Raw genomic sequence first — 21,605 nt, forward strand, 5'->3', positions numbered from 1 at the left:
CGCTTAAAGTGCGTTGCAACGGTTCACACGTAGTGTCGGACATTTATTTGTAGAATGGTTTATACGTTTATGTGATCAGTGACCCGTTTGAACTGCATCATTAGTTAAGACAAACTACGTGATCTGATCGATAAATTTTTGTTCGTCTGAATTTTGTTTGAATTGATTGCAAAAAACGATCGTTCATTTTCAAAGTTTTTAATTTATCAACGATGACTTGGGATTCGTAAAGTGATACGCATTGCCCGGTTAATGGAAACGAGGTTAAAGTGTATATTCTTGTTCCCTTGATGATTACAACGAATTATTATATTGTTACTGCGTGAAAAGTTACTTTATCGTTCTATTTATGATACAATTATAAAAAATGATTAATTATATATGTTTCGTGATATTATAAACTGTGAAGGTATTATTAACCTGTACATTATTTGTGTGTGTAAGATTTATTAAAAAGATTAAAAATACATTTCGAATGAAATATGAGAATTAATCTATCGCATGTAATTAACGTTTAATACGAGATATTGAGATTATGTAGTTGTTGAAAAATATGATTTAAAGTATAACATTATTTAAATAATTAAATTCTAATTTCATTTTATTTTCTAAAATTTTCTATAAATAGAAATAACATATTAAAATTTATTAAATTAATATTTTACTAAAATAATCAATTTTATAAGTTCAGTTGTTGAAAATGAAATGAGAATAGAAGACAAATAGTTGTTTTTTAATCATATTTTGTTTTGTTGATTTGTAATTTTGATTTCTATACTTACATTTTTATAAAGGAACAAAGAAAAATTCTAATTCATCTTTAAATAATTATTGCACATAATGATTCTAGATAAACAATATTTCTTGTGTAGAAACATCATTAACTTATTAATTATATAAGTTTTCTTTTTAAAAAGAAAATTAATTGTACTTTTTATATTCGAGACATCGAAACTTTACGCAATTTTACTATTTCTGCTTTTTATATATTATTTTCTCGATATATAAATACTATTCGATACTTCGCGGAAAAAAGAAGAATAATTTATACAATTATAAGCATTTGAATACGGAAGCAATGAAACAAATTATGTATCATCACATTGTTTCATCTCTTGTAATCAAGTATTTATATGATTATAGACTTGTTCATAATTGCTCAACTACGTTAAAAGATTTATAAATAAATCAAAGATATTATCATAACATAATTTGCAGCGTCAATTTACAGACAATGTTTATAGTTTAATTTTTAGAATAATTCTAAAAATATTGAAAAAAAATATATCAAAAGTCAAAATATAAAACAATCTAAATGTACACTAATATTTTTATTGATATGATATGATATTTTTATTGATAATGATTTATAAATATTTTCTTTGAACATCTTAAATAGAAATATGCAATTTATAATTTATAAATTAGATGAATTGTTTTAATTACAATTTTAATAAAAAATTTATAATTTAATTAATATTTTATTTATATATTACATCTTAGAAAAACATTAAATTTCAAATTATTTCAAATAATTATTATTATATTGATTTTTATGCATATGATTTTTCTCTTAACAATAACGAAAAAAAGCAGTATATGAAAATTCTATATTTAAAATAATAATTGAATATCATAGCTATAAAATTCTTCACAATAATCCTCTTCAGATTATTATTATGAATGTTAAAATTATTATCAAATGCATTTTAGAGAACAAATACAATTACTATTGATTACAAATTATTTATTTATTAATTATGTATTCATTCAAAATACTTGTACTCTGTAATCAACGTGATATCATCTGATTAAAATTTGAAAAACAAAGAAAATATTTGTTCGTCAAATTAATGTACCATACGTTTGATTCCCTATCATTATGTTATCAATGATTTCATTATATAATTCAGCATAAAATTTATGATTGTAGGGAATGTTCGTACAATGATTATGATTGCACAGCTGTTAAATACGGTAGACATAGCATGGGATTAGTAATACCGGGAAAAGATATTATGAGTCAAGCAGCGCGCCCTACGATCACGTGACTGACTGTTCACGTGATCTCAACAAGAAGCGTGACGATTGGTTGAGCAGTAGGCGAACGATCACATATAGAGTGGCGCGAGACAAAAGTCGTGGTGCAAAGCGTCAGGGAGTTTCAGTGAGCTGGTTCTGTGAGTGACCTTGATCCTCTCGCGAGTTCTGTGACAGTCCCGTTCGCAAGAAGCCGAACCCGTCAGTACTAATCGAATCATCGTCGTAGAAAGTTACCGGAGCGACTTTCTGGTGCAAAGAAAAATGAAGACCCTTGGCGTTCTATTCATTGCAGCGTGGTTCATCGCATGCACGCACAGTTTCCCTGGTAAGTACATGTTTTTTTACACATGGTTACAATAAATCAAAACTTTATTCTTTTTGTTCGACTTTTAAAATTCAACATAAAGTAATTTTGAAGAAAAAATTTATTTGAGATTGATTATGCTGGCAGATGGATCGATGTTCGATATTTGGTTATCGATATCGTTGATTGTCTTTCGAAGTTGCCTTTGAAATTAGTTTTTCTTGATACAACGATCTAAATTTGACGATATAACTTTCGATTCGCGATTCTGTAATTTTCAAACAGCTCGATAATTTTTCGAGAGAGACGAATGAACGAAGTATATAAAGTACGCTCGATAGAATTCCTTGGCAATTGTTAAGGTCATATTCGTGATCTCGTTGCGTGACAACTGAATAAATGCTATTCCGAGCGAAAGGAGCATGCGTGAATACTGAATACATGTGGGGGCGAAATATACATATATAGACAGAATTACAGGGTGTTCGAAAAATTAATATATTCATCAGAATTTGTTCATTGTAGATGTAAAAATTTTGAGGTTATATTTTCTTGTTTTTCAATAATGTGTTAAAAGTTTTAAATAAGATAATATTAAACAGTCAGTGTGAACTTTATACTCTTTAATATTCAAGATTGATAAATCGTATCGAGTATTTATTAAAAATAGCTCACGGAATAAACTGGTTCGAACATCAGTGACTCATCGTACGCATCGGCCAAGATCCAAAACAAATCTTTAGTGGCGATAAATGTTTCTTTAATATATATCAAAACAAACCATTATTGAGAGGATTGAAAAACTTTTGTTTTGTTTATTATTGATGATATGTTCGACAATCTAGAAAGTTTTGAAATAAAGTGATACAATATATATAATATTAATACAAATTGAATATAACTGTCAATTACACGAAGAAAAGATATATAATACATATATAACAAATAAAATCTCGAGAATTTTCCATGCTCTATATTTATGAATCTTCTTTTTCTGAAATATACGTAGGCGCGTGTATATTTGTAAATAGACTTAACTTTTCTCATACCGGGCATTTTTGTACCGGAACAATGCCATCTTGCTATAAAACTTGGCAAATCAAGAGATGCACTGGCTGCCGTTGTTTTATGTAGTTTTATGTGAAAAGTTATACGCGGGATGGTCGTATGCACGAACGCTCGTTTCCTCTTCTTCCTCATTAGTAGAAGGCAAGCCGGGAATATTGCCAATTGGCATATGTCTACTTTATTTATATTGCGATAAAATTAATGTCTAATAATCTTAATAAATCTTAATAAGTCTTAATATGGTGTATAATTATCGTATGGATTAAATTTTAATACGTTTTCTTAAATGCGCTAGTGTTAAAATTTTTTCAAATATATGTTCGCTGTTAATTATAATCTTAAAATAATTTTTTTTAAGTAAAATTATTTTTTTTATATATTTAATTTTAAATATAATTGTGGAAGTTACTTAACATAAAAATTATTTAATAGAATTGTAAAAATTAATTATATTTAACATAGTGTATTAAAGATTCAGTTACTCGTTAAAATATTCTTATCCTTCAGTTTATTAAATATGTAAATGTTAATCTTTTATGTAGTTTCAAACTTAATAATTTAAAAATTAATTATCACAGTTATTGCAAAATTATTTTCAAAACTATTAAAAGTGATTATAAATTTTGATCAGTATTTTTTACCTGTGTTTCCTTTATTGAATAAAAGTCGTATCTTTATTTATTTATATTCGTACCTTAATTCATTATCTTAATCAAAATTAATTAATTAAAACTAAAAATAAAAAAATTCTATATAATATATTAATTCTATCTAATATATTATATTAAAATTCATTTTCATTCAAAGGCAATAAAATATCATAAAATCTTCAGATAATATAATTCAATATAAGTTGTCAACTTCAAACGAATTAATAATTTCAAATAGAATACTACTTGATTGAAAGTTAAACCAGTCAATTAACATAAATATTCTTTATTCTCATCATTCCTTATTTTCTTTTAATCTGATTATTTCTTAATACGTCATTAATATGTCATTCAAACTGTTGATCTGAAATGGACAACTTCGCATATATTTTTCCTAATAGATTATTCTTTATATAATATTTCATTCTCTTTTTTATTTTTTGCTTTTTTTTATTTTAATTGTTTTATTTTGAAATATTAATTTTTTTTTATTAAATGTACAAACTTTAGTCTATTATTTTTTAGAATATATATATCAAAACAATAATTCTTAAATAATAAAACAAAGAATTTTATAAATTATAAAAAAAAAAGAAAAAAATTTATAATGTTTAAATTATCATTTATAATTTCATTTATACTACTGATCAAAATTTGAAATCATTTTCTTTTCTAATTTTTTTTTAAATTAATTTTTAAATTTTGAAATAATACGTTAGTGATTCTCAACTTTTGGTCAATATAATAAGTATGTTCAATTCTCTATTATTTCCAAAATCTTTTCCTTCCTTCCATTTTTTTCTTTCTTGATTATCTAATAAAGCGAATGTTTTGAAATATTGAACCAAGAGAACTATTTCACAACGAAATAACGTCATATAATGATGAAAATTAAAATTAACCAAACACTGTGCGTCTAGGGGAAAAGATATATATCGTATCTTAAGGAAGAAATTGCCGAGTAGCAATGTTGAAAGTACTTCGGATCGTTTATGAAGTATGAGGCAGGATAGATAGTTGTTGAAGCATCCAAGACTCGTAGATAGATTAGTATGAAATTCAGTTGGAGCGTGGACTTTGCTAATTAGTACCGACGTCGTTTTTGCAAGGATGGAAGAACCGAGGGAAACTCGTTTAATTGGTGCCATTTCATTCCAAAGATAATTGTTCGGATGAATTTCCCGTCGAACACCGAGAGTTTACTCCAGTTGTAGTTTTGATCCAAGTTTCCTGTCAGTCAAGATTTTGTCGCGCCTTGTCCCGGCTTGCTTCATTATTCCGCAAATATGCCTCGTATTGTTGTCTCTCTTGATGAAAGAGTAGGGGAAAAATGAGAATTGTCCGGATATATAGGTTGCAGGTTGAAGAAAAACAAGCATCGTTATTACTTGTTTTCGTTGACCTGTTTTTTTATTTTTTTTTTTTTTTTTTGGTTTTCTTTCTATTTTTCTTTTTTTTTTTTTTGAAATTAAACTTATGTAATTTTATGTAGAGATTAATTAAGCTTTGCTCGATTTGCATGAATTGACATGAAAGAATAATTTTATGTAATGTTATTGTTCTTATTATTATTGCATGTGTACTTCTGTTGCGTAATATTATTATAAATTTGGATTGGAAAATAGATATTATTAGAATAGAATAGAATCGGTTAGAATAGAATAATTTTTCAAATTATTTTTAATTTATTATAATGAGAATTGTTTATATGGCTATAAACATTTGATTAAATGTTTTAGATATTTTTGGTTTGTTATTTTTAAATTAAGAAAAGTAAGAATATTGAATATGTGTTCAAGAATATTCTTTTTATAACTATGATACTTTTACTTTATTTAATCAATTAAAAAACGCATATCCATCATTAGAATTTTTTTAGATGAAAACTAAAAATTATTACATGAATATTTGGATAGATAGTATTCTTTTATTCTTTAAATAGAAATCATATTTTAAATATAATTATATAAAGAAGAATTATAATTAAATCATCTTTTTAATTATATAATATAATATACACAAAAGATTTTGTTATTAAAAGATTTTATTCTGTATCTGAAATAATTTAAAAATTTAATTTAATTCTATGTTGAAAAAAAGATAATTATTTTTCTGATTAATCAATTTAGCCCAATTGAATATGATTAGCAAAAATTCGATTTAGCAAAAAACTGTTATTTAGAAACTATTACTTGCACAAAGAGTAGCGCTATTTCGATTTTATCGTGTCAAATGTGCATTTAATGTGGCTTTCATAAAACTTTATACAACCTGCGCGAGTAAAAATCCCTGCAGATTGAGATATATGTTCACCATGTTTTGATATTCACAGATATTGAAAGTAATTTATGGACCGTGTTGTAGTTAACTAGAATTTTGGAAATGCATATGCATTATGCTCGATTGTTACCGTATTTGTTATATGATTTTTCCATGATTCATCGGATATAACTGTAGAATTTGGTATGCATATTATTAAAGCTTGGCTTACATACATGCTCGTTGTACAATTTCTCTTCATATTATTGTATTATACATAAATTTATATATAGTTCATGATTGTAACATAATTATCTTGGAAAATATAGATATCTTATCATTCACGATAAAGTATAGTATTTTATTTGTCGATATTTTATTGGTTATCAATATAATTGTACAAAATAATTTCAGAAAATAATTACAGTTAATTATTATTTTCTTAAATATTAATAAATATTGATTTTCATAGATTTCATAATTATTTCGAATTTTATTCGATTTTTTTTTATATTCTTTTATAAATAATGCTAAAAACTATGTAAAAATTATGTAAATAATAATGTAATACACAGATATATATCTTGCAAATATTTATTAAGATGAAATTGTTCGACGCAAAGCGACTTAAAAATAGAATTACGAAATACAAAGGTACGCGTTATTTGCAGAAAATGAACAAGAAATGTCCAGTTAGCACAAGTCTGAGAATTTACGTGGATAAAGATAAAAATGAGATAAAAATGTATGTACAAATGTAATGTACTTTTATCACAATCGTATTTTTATTATTTTTATTCTCAAAAATATTCAAAAATATGTAAAAATATTTCTAATATTTAATCTTGTAAAAAATTATTAATTTATCGTAATCTTTATTCCTTTTATCTTAATAAAATGAAAAATAAAGATTAAAGATAAAAGATTTTTTTCTCTCAATTTTTCATAAAAATTAAAAATTTAAAATTGATTTCTTTAAAAATCTATTTGCCTATGTCTCTTTATATAACATCAACATTTGTTAAAGCAATTAAAGCATAATGATTTATTTAAATAGATATTATTGGATGAAAAAAAATATAAATTTAATAATGAAGTTCAAATAATATGTAACTACGTCTTATTTATGCTGATGTGAAAAAAAAAGTAAATAAATATTCTTGGAAAATTGTTAAAGGTTAAATAATTCTGGAAAAACCTGTAATATTTACGATATGAAATATCTAATATTTATGAAAATTAGTCTTCAATTATCTAATCTATTACATATTTAATAAAAATGTTTTACTTTTATTAAGAATTTTTTGCTTGTTTTGACATACTTGATACTTTTTGCAACATTTATACAAATTATAATTTCTAATCAGTTATAAAAAAAATTAGTATCCATAAATTATAAATTATCATTCATAAATCTCTTCTCTATCTCAATATTGTTTAACGATCATATGTATATATATACATATATATATATATTTATAAGGATAATATTTCTTCAGTATCTGCTATAAAATATATTTTCATTTACTTGAGATTGATTTCGTTTATTCGTCATTCGCAAACGACACAAATGTACAAATTAATTTCCTATAAAAAAAAAATCTATCCAGCATTTAATTGCGTCACGAATAGGATAAATGACTAATTACTTCCGACATCGTTCAATCGTTAATTAGTTTATCCAACATATCCTGTCCGCCGACCAGGTATATATTGCCTTTCCTTTTTGTACACACGTGGCCAATAGCCACGCTCAACGTCCACTTATTCCTCTATTTCTGCGCACGTATTTACGCATCCGTTGCGAGCGTAAATGGATGTTTGCGCTTCCTCGCGCCGTTTCGTGTCACGCTCGGTTGCTCGGTTTATTGTATACGTACCTTTGCCTCCCTATCTGCTGGGCTTAATAACCTTCCGCGATGAAACGATGCACAATAGCGGGAATATGGCTCGAGCCATCCTTGGCACGTTGAATTTTAATTTGTCTGTTGTGATCAGTGTGCATAGATAAGTCGATCTGTCTAGTGGATGAAAAGTGTAGCTGAAAAAATTCATTTCGATTCCTTGATGGTTTCAATGGAATCCAAACTTTTAATTGGAGAATTAGAATGGGTGGGAGAAGGAAACAAATGTCTTGGATTCGTTTTATATACGCAGTGGAATCAAAGTTTCGAAGTTTCGATAGAGGAAATAGTGAAATGTATATTGAAAATGTAATTCTTTCCTTTTAAGTTCGATTAAATTCAAATTTTAAAATTGCAGAGATATTTAAAAGTTTCGGAAGTTATGATTCAAGTTTAAATAAAAGCTAAATTTCAAACGAAGAATTCTATATTTTCACATAATTTTTAAATTTTAATATTGATAATTTATATAAATCTAATTTGAAGTGCATAAAAACATATCACAAAAAGTATATAATAACTTTCGTATAATCTCGATTAGAACGTCACCTTGAAAAAACTAATAGTATTTCAACAACTAATTTAATCCTTTGATCCATTTATCTATCATCTAAATCAAGCATTCAATCTATTAGATTCTCCCTATTCAATTCTCAGTCAAGTTCACCTCTTTCAACTGCGTTCAACTTCTCTCCCTGCTGCATAGATCATCGAACAGCCAATCTTTGGTTCCCATGAGGACACGTAGAACACTTACTTACCTACGCAGAACATTTCCATTCTCACTGACTGGTTGCTAGTCGTATAAACGATTACGTGATTTCCTCGCTTGCGACTGTGACATATCCTGTATTGTTGTATGCTCTGTCGGGCCGTGTGCAACGGTGGATCCAAATAGACGAAAAGCATTCACGGATTATGTGCAACCCGTATTATTTTCCTGTCGTGTACAGACTCGCAAAATGGTTGACGTGGTAGTGCGCTTGAGTCGCCTTGACTGGCAGTGGCAGCGCACAATATAAGGCTATTAGTTATGCTGGCCGCATCGCGCCACTACCGCCTTCGAGTAATTTAAATGAAAAAAGGGGGTACACCCCTTTGCCCGACTGACACGCGCTTTTTCCTCGCTGATCGTCGCATCCGTTTTGTCCCTTGGCTAACACATTCGCCTTGCCAACGGGTCTCTTCAGGAGGGTCAATTTAGCGCACGATCATCAACGTTATCAACGATTGAGTTTATGATCATGGGAACTCTCGGGTTACACGATAGTCGACAGCTCTCCATGAGGAGATAAGATATACTCCCATCTGTAGAACAGTTTCTACCATATACGTAGCTCTGTTTGAGGTTATGGTTGCACAGTAAAAGATAAATAAGTATTCGAAACTGTTTAGATGGCGTAAGTGTGGTAGTCATCCCCACCACTGAGAAAAAATTCTACTTTCGTCAATATATTTCTTTTAACTGTTCTAATTATTTTATTTCTTTTATTCATTATGCTTTATCGTGTTTGGTAGAATAGGAAAACTCTTCGAATTCTGATATTGAGAATCGATCCCACTATAATAGATATTGAATAAGTGATTTACGATTTTCTGTCTAAATGTATCGATATTGCCATATAATATACGATTCATACTAATAAAATTATTACTATCTTTACTTTCCTCAAAATAATAAAATTTAATAATTGTAATTATTAATTTCAATTACAAAAAAACCACATGATATATTATTATTATTATACTTCATTTTATTTCTTTCGCTTTATTATTTTCTCACGCTCTTTAAAATATTGATTGTGTCAGAATTAGATAATTAAGATAATCTAAAACTCCATAATTTATTTTATATTAAAAATGTAATTAATATTTAATTACAAAGATATACAGCGATAAACGAGATAATAGAAGCTCGGATGAAATTCAATTATTATTAAAATGAAAATTACACTGCACTTTCCTATTTTAAGTAATTACAAAGATCATATGCGTATTCCAGATCAAAAGTTGAACAAGTTGAGTCGATAGTGTCGTTGAAGCAAATTAGTCGATCGGTCGAAGTGTATCTGACACTTCGACAGGATAGAGTGAAACGAAGTTTCTGTTTGCTATCGCGTAGTACGAACTTGTCGTTGCAATACTCCATCGAAATTGCTCAAAACTATATTCTAAGCAGTTTGATTACATCCTATGGACATTTTCTTCGAACGAGTTGGATATTTTTTATTTAAAAAATAAATTGTTCCCGAATAATATATACTATATTGATGTTCAATAAAAAAACAAAGATTTTATGAAGTATAAAAACTAAGATTTAATAAATTAATTCGTACTTTCAAAAAGTACGTTATCTTTAAAAAGTAAAAATCATTTAACATAAATTAACATGATAGAATAAAAATTGTGAATAAATTATTCTAACCAAGAAAGAATTAAATAATCTCAGAAGCAACGTCTTAAATAGTTCAATCCTTTTTTTCTAATTAATTTCGACCGTGTTAAATTCGACGAACTTGTGTTACTTTGGTTAATCGAACGTTTCCAATTAAATTTGGCCAACCCGGTTATCGAATTCAAGGGGGTTATTTGCATTTAGCGATATCTCGATGCGCATACCGTGTCATGTAGAGCGAAATTCATTGTATTTCACGTGGAGAGAAAAAAGGATGCACGTTGGAAGTGTGGAAAGGCGGGGGGACAGTAGGTCGAGAACACACGGCCAAGGATTTATTATTCCGTGAACTGCGCGGAGGACAATACTCTGTACTCAACAGGACATGAGATACTTACATCTGCTGGGCTGCTCCACGCTCCGTGCCCCAGATAACTTGCGATGTATCGCCAGAAAGAGACGTGTCACGGATTAAACTTTTCCTTCCGTCTTCGAACTATGCGCTTACGCGCAACTTGCATTTAAGTCGAGATCCCTTTTTCAAAATCGATATATACGGCTGAAGTGAAATAATAGAAGCGTAACGTTGTACGTGTCGGATAATGAAAATGTTGGTGAAAAAAACGTAAGACATCCTTGTATATTTAAATTAACGCAAGTTCTGGATTCATGGTTCTCTCGTTAGATTAGATATTATCGTTGAAAAGAATATTTCGTTTCAAAATAAAATTGTGGAAAAAGAAAGATTAAAAATAAAGGAATTTACATATGTTAAAAAATTGATTAAGTTAGCTTTTTAAAATTTTTTAAAATTTTTAAAATTTGCTGGATTCAGAGCGAATTATTTTTATAAAAATTTTGAATTTTTTTGCTGTATAATAAAATATGTCCCCGTGTGAAATTACACAATTTTGCACACGTCACAACGATATTGAAAATAATATGGATTTTAATGGTTTAACTATGTTCATTAAAATGTTGCAATTCGGTTCGAGGCGACGAAACAGCATTTGATTAATACAATGTTGCATTACGTAAAAACGCGATATCGGTTGCAACATTATTTTGAAATATACATATGCATATTATTACTCGAAATGCACGAGATGCTTTATATGATAGTAATGGATCTTTGAAAGGAATACGGTTGATTTATGAAAATAAGAAGTAAATTAGCGTTTTCCGTGGTTGGATGAGATGAGAAACGCGAACGATAATAATAATTCAATATCCTGGTTGCGCATATTATGCACAGGAAAAGTATAAATTTTTAAACAGCGAAAAATTAAATTTTAATCTATGAACTTTGCGATCAACGAAAGCCATCCCTTCATTTGCCTGTTGATAATTACGTTAAAATTATGTTATCAACTTTGTCGGCTGACGTGTGCGAAATTTTTAGTGTAATTAGAAGTTGGTTCGAAATTTTTTATTATTGTAACGGCAAAGTAATAGAGAATCGTTCGATTTTATTTCGAAAGAATTTAATCGATGAAAAATATGTTATATCAGATTTAATGTTTAATTTTAGAATAGCATGTGACACAAGAGTGAATTTTTTTAATTAGAGTAATATATTTTCTTAATTATCTTTTGATAAGTTTAAATCGTTTTAAGTCGAATATAACGTAGTTGAAAGTCATTCGAGATTGCTTAACGGTTATGCTAATACATAATACATAGCGGTATAAGAGTTATTAAGGTTATGAAATCGAAAAAATTTGGATTCCGAATGATTCAGTATCTTAAGTGACTTCGGATCGACTCGGCAATAATTGGATATGATCGGCTGAAGGCTATAATAAGCTAGGTCTCGGATCCTCGAACCGAGTTCATCCGACTTTTACCGAGTCGAGCCGATTTTTATCAGTTCTAATAATACGATGTTCCTAATAATTACATTCTTCAAAACAACCTAGTATTATTCCAAAAATGATTTTCATTTATTTACGCATGAGGGAATTTTACAGACTACGATATTCCAAATTAAATGAATATTTTTATTATAAAAAGGAGAAAGAAATACTTTCTCATTATTGTTTGGAAAATAAAAATATAATTGTGTGAATTGATTTATTATCGGCTTAAACAATAAAAGTGGAATCGTATATTTCATATTAAAATCGTTAATTAGGATTATTCAACAATTATTATCTACATATATTATTTCATTACAATATATTATTTATATTGTAATTATAGTCGTACTTTATTACATACGTTAAGTAATAAAGTTATATTGTATTGTAAATACGTAACGTAAAAGCATTTCGATTATTCATTACTGGTATATTATGTATATATTATACATATATATATATATAAAACTTTATTTTCTCATTTTAAAACTTTTTAAGTTATTTATGAGAGAAAAGTATTCTTTTTAACTTCGAAACATTATTTTTAAATGTTTTGATATTTATTATTTGAATAAATTACTAAATTACTGTACACTTTGAATTTAACAAATATAAAATGAAAATAAATAAATAAAAACGAGAAATATTTTCAAATTTTTTAATATTTTCCTAAAAAAATAATATTTATTTTAATAAACAAATAAATATAATAAATATAAAGATGCTTTCGTCATTTTACAATCAATTTTATTCACCCATAAACATCCATAAATGTAATATTTTCCAACATTGTATACTCGAAACTTCTAAAGCATCGTGATATTGTTTTCGAAATATATCGTAAACAACGTTATAACACAGCATTAAGCATTCACGAAAACGAGAATATTACGTGTTTCGCAGAAAGAGAAAAAAAAAAAGGAACGAAAATATCTTTAAAAACGTTCTGTCCTCTCCTAACAAAATCTTAATAAGGCGTGAAAACTTTCAGCGTAATGTAATTTTGCAAAACTTTTCACACGAAACTTCTCGTATTAACGCTTCGATTCGCGCCAGACACGACAGGATAACATCTTTGCGAAAACGATTGGTTAAACACAGTTTTGAAAGGAACCTTACCGACGGGAATATACCGGATAATTTTTATCGATTGTTATGAAACACTCGATGGAAAATAACAAGACGAAAAAATTAATAATAAATATATGCTAATTTTTGTCGAAGCATAAAACGTTAATGCAATATTTATAGCAATATTGAGCAATGAGTCTGATTTTTTTCATTGACGTGAAATATAATGACAATTGGATTAAATAGAATTTCATTAAAAAAAATTATACGAAAAAATTTATTTTTCTAAATAATTTTTAAATGTAGATGGCTATTTAAAAATAATTTAGGAGATAAATTTTGTAGAATTTAGCATATAAGAAGCAAAAGAAGTTATGTATATTAAATTTATCTTGAGCTTTAAAAATATAATAATATCGAAAAATATTTTTGCGTACATTTCTAAAATCAAAATTAAGGGGCGGATAAAATTATTTAAAATCCTTGACAAAGGTATCTCGAAGTTATCAAAAATCAATAATCTGTTTCTTCATAAATAATTATTACAATAAGTATACTTAAGCACAATATTGGATATAAATAACACGGGATTAAAAATTGCTAAGAAGAATCCTGAAGAATTTTAGCCGGCGAGGAACGTGCCAACGTTGCTCGATGCGCAAAACGCAACCTCCATTTCGATTTTACGCTACGTACAAAGAATTATGGAAGCGTTCGTTCGGTCAGTCGACAGACAATCCGATTACTGGCGAGTTGCGAAGCCATAAACTTCGATCCCTGTGGCCGCTAACTATCGAGTAATTATGAATAGTCGAGTGCATATCGCACACGGAAATCGGAATTAAATTGGTTAGTTGGAAATTCATTTGGAGCCAATCATAAGTTCCTTCTATTATCTTCCTCTTTTCCGTTCGTTATTTCTTCCCTCAACTATACGTACCTCGTACGGTATCGAGTTATCGTTGCTTCGATAATATCGATTTTAATCGAAGTGACGTATGCATTTTTTCATGAAATGTAGACAGACGAAATTTGATTGAAAACGATTGATGGAGAAAAAAATTTACTTGTTTTTCAAAATTTAGAAACATAATCAAAATTGAATACTGAATAAAACTATTTAAATTTTGGATATTTATTAGAAATTAGAAATAAAAACTGTTACGTGAATCTAAATGTTAAAAAATTTTATATTTTATAACTTTAAATATTTATTTAGAGTTATAAGATTTTATATTTGAAATTCTAATTATATCCCAGATTTCCACTTATCATGGTTTGAATAATATAGACGTGATTCTACGCACGGAAGTGTTTCTTCGTGAATACAAGAGGAGACTTGAACCAATTTAAAATGATATATCATTATTCGAGAATTGCAAGAAATATTCCTTGACGAGTGGATATACTCGAACGAAAAACAACTAGACGATCGCGTTTTACGTGAATGTTGTTTAGACCGATAACGATATACAATTAACAATTCCGTCTATCGTGTAGTTAATAATCCTCGAAGACGCGAATGAAGAAGTTTTGATTGACGTTGAATTATTCTCGTCGCGAAATACTTTAGTTGAACGATGTAATTTGTTCTATCCTCTTGACTTTATTCCTCCTTCTCATTTTCTGACTTCTGTAGAAATCCGTTATGTAGAAAATTAATCTAAAGTCACAGAACTTTTAGTATTTGTAATACTTTTATTTTTCAATGAATAATGATAATGCAATAATTTAACAATATTTTTAATTATTGCTGATTTAAAATAAATTATTAAATAAATAAATATTAAATAAATATCTAATTAAAAATTTGTAAAATTTGTAAAAATTATTAGATATAATTCGTCAAGTAATTATTTTATAATAAATTTCTCATAAAGATGAAAATCGTTTAAAAATTTAAAAATTTAGTAAAGCCACCTATAATTTATTTTAATGTAAAAAGTAAACATAAATTATACGTTTCAACGCTCGAACACACGTTATCGTTTGAAACCAGAAAATCGCCGTTCTACCATTCCTAACTGTCCTCCTTCGATAAGAACTAAGTAGTTTCCAAACGCCATTAAACGTGGCTCCCTCATTTTTTGCTCATTAACGTATATATATTCTTCAAATTCTACTCTCCTAAACTGTTATAGCGCCACGGTATACTCGCTCGAAGTTCAAATGCAGAAACGAGTGTTCTTTATACTACCCTGTCTGTTAAATATGTAGTCAGAGAATGAAACTATTTAACGCTGAAAAAACGTGAAGGAATTTATCGTTGAATCATTTAAAATTTTTTCATCACAAATGTAAGAATTGAAAAGTACACGTGTTCTACATTACGGAGATATATTGGAAAAAATTGAAATAAATAGGACGATATTCTGATAAATTCGAAATCTTCAGAAAACAGTTTGATTTCGGATTGGTTTGATAAAAATTAGACGATTGTAAACTTTTAATAACTGGATCTTGGATTCGCAATCCGATCGCGTTCGAGTTTAGCCGAAGCGATCTGAAGTTGGACTACTTAAATCGAGATATCGTTAGCTTCTATCCAACTTTTTCCGATTCTAACCGAATTCTGTCGATCCGTCCCGAAGCTTAGATTCTAGTTATTCGCAATGAATTTATGGATGAACATCCTTTTTCTTTTCTTAACTTGTCGTTGAGGCACCATTATATTATGAGACGTATAATGAAAGCGAATTAGAAACTAACAAGCTATTGTCTATTACGCTTAATGTTTTCTTAATCAGATATTCTCGTAGATGGAAAATTACGAACGAATACATCGATTAAATGGGGATCAAGCGTCAGATTAAATCGATGCGTTGATCGTTCAGCAAGTTGTGCGGATCGTTTTAGCTTACAGAGGCGCGTAATCGCGTATCAGGTTCACAGTGAATTTTTAAAATTCAATTCACGTGCGTTCCAATCGGAATGGAATACGATACGCAGTCACTTTATTGCGCGACTAGCTAATATTAATATTTGCCGATTAACGAATTGATGAACTGAATTGAATTAATTTATTTTTTCTGTTCTTTAAAATTTTTTTCTTTGTTTCTTTTATTTATTATTTATACAAGAAATAGAAAAAAAAATGATTTAATCTATAATGAATTTAAATTTAAAGAATTCAATAGGTCACAAATATCATGAATCGATATTTTTCTTTAATTTTTTTTTTATTTTATTGTGTAAACAATTTTTCTGTTTCTTTTATTTTTTTTTCATTTGTTTTTTGATTAGATTTTTACGTGGAACTTTTTTTAAAGTTACAATTTTATAAATAAAGTGATATTCGTGAATTTCTCAATTTGAGATTTTTCGAGCCCGATCCAGTTAGCTTTTTATATTATTCCTTTTCTCTTTCCATCCTCTTGCTTCCTTTGGGTGTAATATCTAGACGCTTTCGGATTGGGATTCTTGAATCGAATCGATATCAGTTTCCCTGATATTTTTCCTTGTCTTATTTTCTATTTGTAAAAAAATTTTTGAAAAAATTTATAACCACAACAATTAAATTCTGATAAATATATCGATAAATTTCAAAGATCGAATTTATCAAATCAATTTTTTTTTTTAATCTTTTAATTCGGAACTGCTATTAATCAATTATATAACAACATCCATGCAACTTCCCTCTTCCTCTCCAACAAAATTCATATATTTTCCTATCGATTTATCTGCATTCTTAATGTAATCCACTCATCTTATCCTTCTTCCTCTTAATGACAATGTCAGCAATCTCAAAAGCACACTTCTACCTATGTATCTCTATTCGAGCATGAAGAAGTTCATTGTACCGTTTCCTGCTATGTTACGACACGGTTGGCCGTGCAGACCTCGATGGAACGTGTCGGCATGCACACTGTAACCGGTCGCATTCCAAGATGAGAGTTGGCAAAGGCAAAGAAGTGGAACGACTTCCAATTATCGACAGTCGTCTGGCGGAAGCGTGCACATTGAAGCACTTCGTTGCGAATCATCGTTTCTTACGCATTGCGCGCTTACCGATCATATCTGGTTTAATATGATACTCTATGTGGTCTAATTCATATATAAACGTACTAAATTTACGTAAAATTAAAATCTTAAAATTCAACAGTTCGAGAAATATCGATTTTTCTTATAATTTCTATATAATATAGAAATCTAAATAATTGATGGAAAAAAGCAGATATAAATCGCAGAAACAATTATCACGTAATAATGGAAATCTCAGAATGGTTAGGTGGTATTTTCGTACGATGTGTCCTAGATGCTTATAAATCGTGTCCACACGTACAAGAGCTTCATACATATTGCATTTTGTCAACACGACACGAGTGATACAGAGATATTAACATAATGAAATTCATTTTCATTTGTACGTGTACGTTCTTATTAACGTGATGTAGGAAATGCATACGTCTTGACTCGCTTGAAAGGATATACGATTGACCGTGAAGAGACATCTCTCGGACTTGTTACGCTCATTACCATTGCCAAGTCGTGAGGAAACATAAGAACTGGTACATACACGTGATGCATGCACGTAACAAATACATATATAGAGATTAGAAGATCAAAAGATTAGAAAAATACGAGTAGAAAATACATTTTCGTTCAGATATAATAAAATATTTGAGAGAAAAACAAATAAACCTAATAAATTATTACAAAAATCTTTATCTATATTTAAATCTGAAATGTTCTGTATATGTCAGACGTACTATATAATATTTATAAGACAGCGAGAAAAACTTGAAATATCTTTACGATATTTTAAAAGAAATCTAAGATACTCTATTGAATTCTACAATTTCATAACATAACTTTTAATTCTCCTAACGTTCATAGAAACGTTATCCTCACCAAACAACCTTCTCCCACCACTACTCCCATTTTCCCCTTCCTCTATACGCATAAACGCTGCGCAACTCGCGTGCGCGTACGGTCGCGTCTTTTCACGTAATTAACGAGCCCTCGAGCATAAAGGGTCGCGCACTCGCGCCTAAACGTTACGTTACACGCGAGTACTTCCGAGTTATTACGTCTTTGGCATCAAGCACGTACTCGTGGTACGTGTACTCGCGCACGTTATTTCGATTTCAAGTTTCATAATAACCGAGGATGCATTGTTGGCGCCGTTTTTTTCTTTCTTTTCTTTTTAACCTCAACTTTTACCTTCTACCATCTCTCTTCCTCCTCACTTATTTTCTTCCTTCTCCCACCTGTTTGTCAACCTGTATCTTTCGACCAGCTTGGGTAGAAAGTAGAGCTTCCCGGTAAAACGGATGCAACATTACGATGAAAACGGTTCCAACCACTTACCTCGGCCAGATTTCATATTTTTTCCCACGGGATTCATTCTGATGCGAGCTTCCTAGGGAATGTAATCTTTTTTCGATTACCTGTTATACAATAGTCTTTCTGTATGCTATTTTTGTTTTGTTCAGGTTTATTTTCTTTTCGCTTGGAATTTAATTTGTAAGATAGATTGAAAATTAGGAAGTTTAACAGTGCTGTGAACGATCTTTTTGAGAATATTCAATTGGATATTCAGTTGTTAAATAAATCTTTTTGTCTTAACTTGAGAATTCAAAATTATGCATTTAGGCGATTAAATTAAATTCTTCGAATTTTCATTCTTTATTGAACGAGATTTCAAATATTTTGATAATTATTGTAGAAATTTTTTGGAAAGCTAGAATAACTTCAAACAGTATTTAAAAAAGGACGATTTATTATGTTGAAAAAATAATTAATTTTTGCTTTTGTATATTTTAGTAAAATCATTTTGTGTATAAATAGCAATATCAGTTAGGTAAATTTATATCTGTAATTCAAATATCGTGGAAAGACTTATTTTCAAAGACGAGAAAATTAAATCTGTCTCGTAGCTAGTGAAATTGTGTAATAACATTTCCACTTTTGAGAGCGAAGTTTATTAGTATCTAAGATATAAACGTAAAATTTATAAATTTTAAAAGATTCTTATAAATATTGAAAAATTGGATCGCTTAAGTAAAATTATTATGATTATTTAAAATTCCCAATGCAAATTCACGATTCGTATCTTTTAATTTAAAATATGTAAATAATTTTGCTTTTTCTTTTTCTGTTAACACGTAAACGCAACATTTATCACTTCGAGAAACGAACATTTTTTACAAATGAAAAGTTCCATTCAAACTTTCCTTGAAAAAAATGATTATTTTATTTCTCAATTAAAATTCATAATTTATTTCCAAACATTCTCAAATTTATTATAACTAGTATAAACAATTTATCTATTTATTTACTATTTTCATTTCAAATCTCTAAAAAAAATTTCCAACTTTGATTAAAAATGGAATAATAAAAATATAATTAAAATAAATAAACATTTAATAGGTTCAAGTTTAACTATTTAAACATTCGATAATTCTAATAATTAAATATAATTAAATCAATCGCTATTATTCCAAAATGTATAAGTAGTGAAACTAGAAGAAACGAATTACCTATTCATGTAATATCTCATATTACGTATAAATAGCCACGTGTTTGGAAAAAATTGTTTTCGGTACGAACGGTATGCAATATGGTCAGGAAGCCAGGCAAGGTTCTAGGTGGATGGTAAATGTCATTGGACGAGATTTACACGCGTAGGTCATGTGTGCTATGAATCACACACGATTACGGAAAACTTGTTTCTTCCACTTGTGTCGAGAAACTTATCTTGTCATCTTTGATCTTAAATACTACTTCATTATGTATTCGTTCAGTCATACGTGTCATAAATTATCATTAATTAGCATAATTTTTATCGAAAGCAAATATAATATATTATTGCGTAATTATTTAAAACGTTTGTCTTACACGAAATCGATATCGTTTATTCGATCAATATTGACACCTAATTTGATCCCAGTTTATTCGACTATTAATTAACGTAATATTAATATAACATTCTTTCTTCCACTAGTTCAAACTTCCCGCCAATTTCTCTTGTCATTATTTCTTCTTTACAGCTCTTTAGTTTGCTCTTACCTAACCTCACTTTTTTTCTTTAAATATTGTTTTGTGGTTACGTTTCTCTATAACTGAAGATAGATACAAGTTATATTTTATAAGTTTTAAAGACTGAAAATTTAATAATTTGAAGTTTTGATAATTTTAGTAAGAAATTATTTTCCAATAATGCGATAGAAATTATTTTACGTTCATAGATTCATAGGTTAAGAAACGACGGATTCTGTGACATTGTGTAGACACTTCGAGATGTCTAAATACTCCTTTTGGGGACACCGCAACAGCACATCGCACTTTAAATGTTGAGTTTCATTCAGATTAACTCGCTTCCGAGTTAAGTTTCCTTTTCCGAGTTGAAAGTCAATGAGATAATTGAAATCTTGTGTTTCCAGATAGCCACATTCCCTCGAACTTTCGAGGTTTTTTTTTCATCTTACATTAAATACATTTCTTTATTTTATTTATTTTATCGAAATTTAAAAAATCTGAAAAATCTTTTAAGGAATTTGAAAACGTTTGATTCACATTTTTTTTATCTCTGGATAAATCAATTTTTGATTTTTAAATCGTAAAAAATTTGAAAATTTAAAATGGAAAGAATTTAGAGGGATTTAAAAAAAATTGAAAAAAAAATATAAATTAAAGCAAATTTTCCTCCAATAATTCTAAAGAGCATATAATAAAAATTAAATTCACTTCAACAACAAAATTTCTCGTGATAATATAACCTCTCAGTAACAAGCCTCTCTAAAATTTCATTCAACATTGTAAATATTTCATTGATTTGATTATCACCTCTCGGTGTGTTTAACTCTCAAAACACGGCATAAACACGTGCAAACTTTATTCATACTTAATACAATCCCCCCTGAGCTGCATAAATAATCAAACAAACGTTAAAACAACCATTTATCCACGCGAGGAGTGAATTGATCGAATGAAATTACACCAATTAAAAATCAAATGTACCGATAACAAATACATTGATGCGAAGAAAACTGTCGGTAAATAGCGAGCTGTTTAACCATCATAAAACATGTCGTCTTGAAAATACGTCTT

The 21,605-nt window shown here is 28.6% G+C and overlaps 1 protein-coding gene and 1 long non-coding RNA gene across 4 annotated transcripts in view; one reads left to right on the forward strand and one right to left on the reverse strand.

The window, feature by feature from the left end:
* LOC107994884 (icarapin-like) overlaps window positions 1–21,605 on the forward strand; it is a 43,504-nt gene continuing 21,899 nt past the window's right edge. The window contains exons 1-2 of one of the 3 annotated variants that reach the window (XM_062077947.1): window positions 1–409; window positions 1,934–2,368. In XM_062077947.1, the coding sequence (XP_061933931.1) occupies window positions 2,305–2,368 (64 nt within the window). In that variant the 5' untranslated portion in view covers window positions 1–409; window positions 1,934–2,304. 3 annotated transcript variants of the gene reach the window in all.
* Window positions 6,683–9,617, reverse strand: LOC133666753 (uncharacterized). Its single transcript, XR_009831336.1, has 2 exons — window positions 8,990–9,617; window positions 6,683–8,365 (listed from the first exon to the last, which is right to left on the reverse strand). It is a non-coding gene; the product is annotated as an uncharacterized LOC133666753 (long non-coding RNA).

This window comes from Apis cerana, linkage group LG1, assembly GCF_029169275.1.
Source record: "Apis cerana isolate GH-2021 linkage group LG1, AcerK_1.0, whole genome shotgun sequence".
Lineage (NCBI taxonomy): Eukaryota > Metazoa > Arthropoda > Insecta > Hymenoptera > Apidae > Apis > Apis cerana.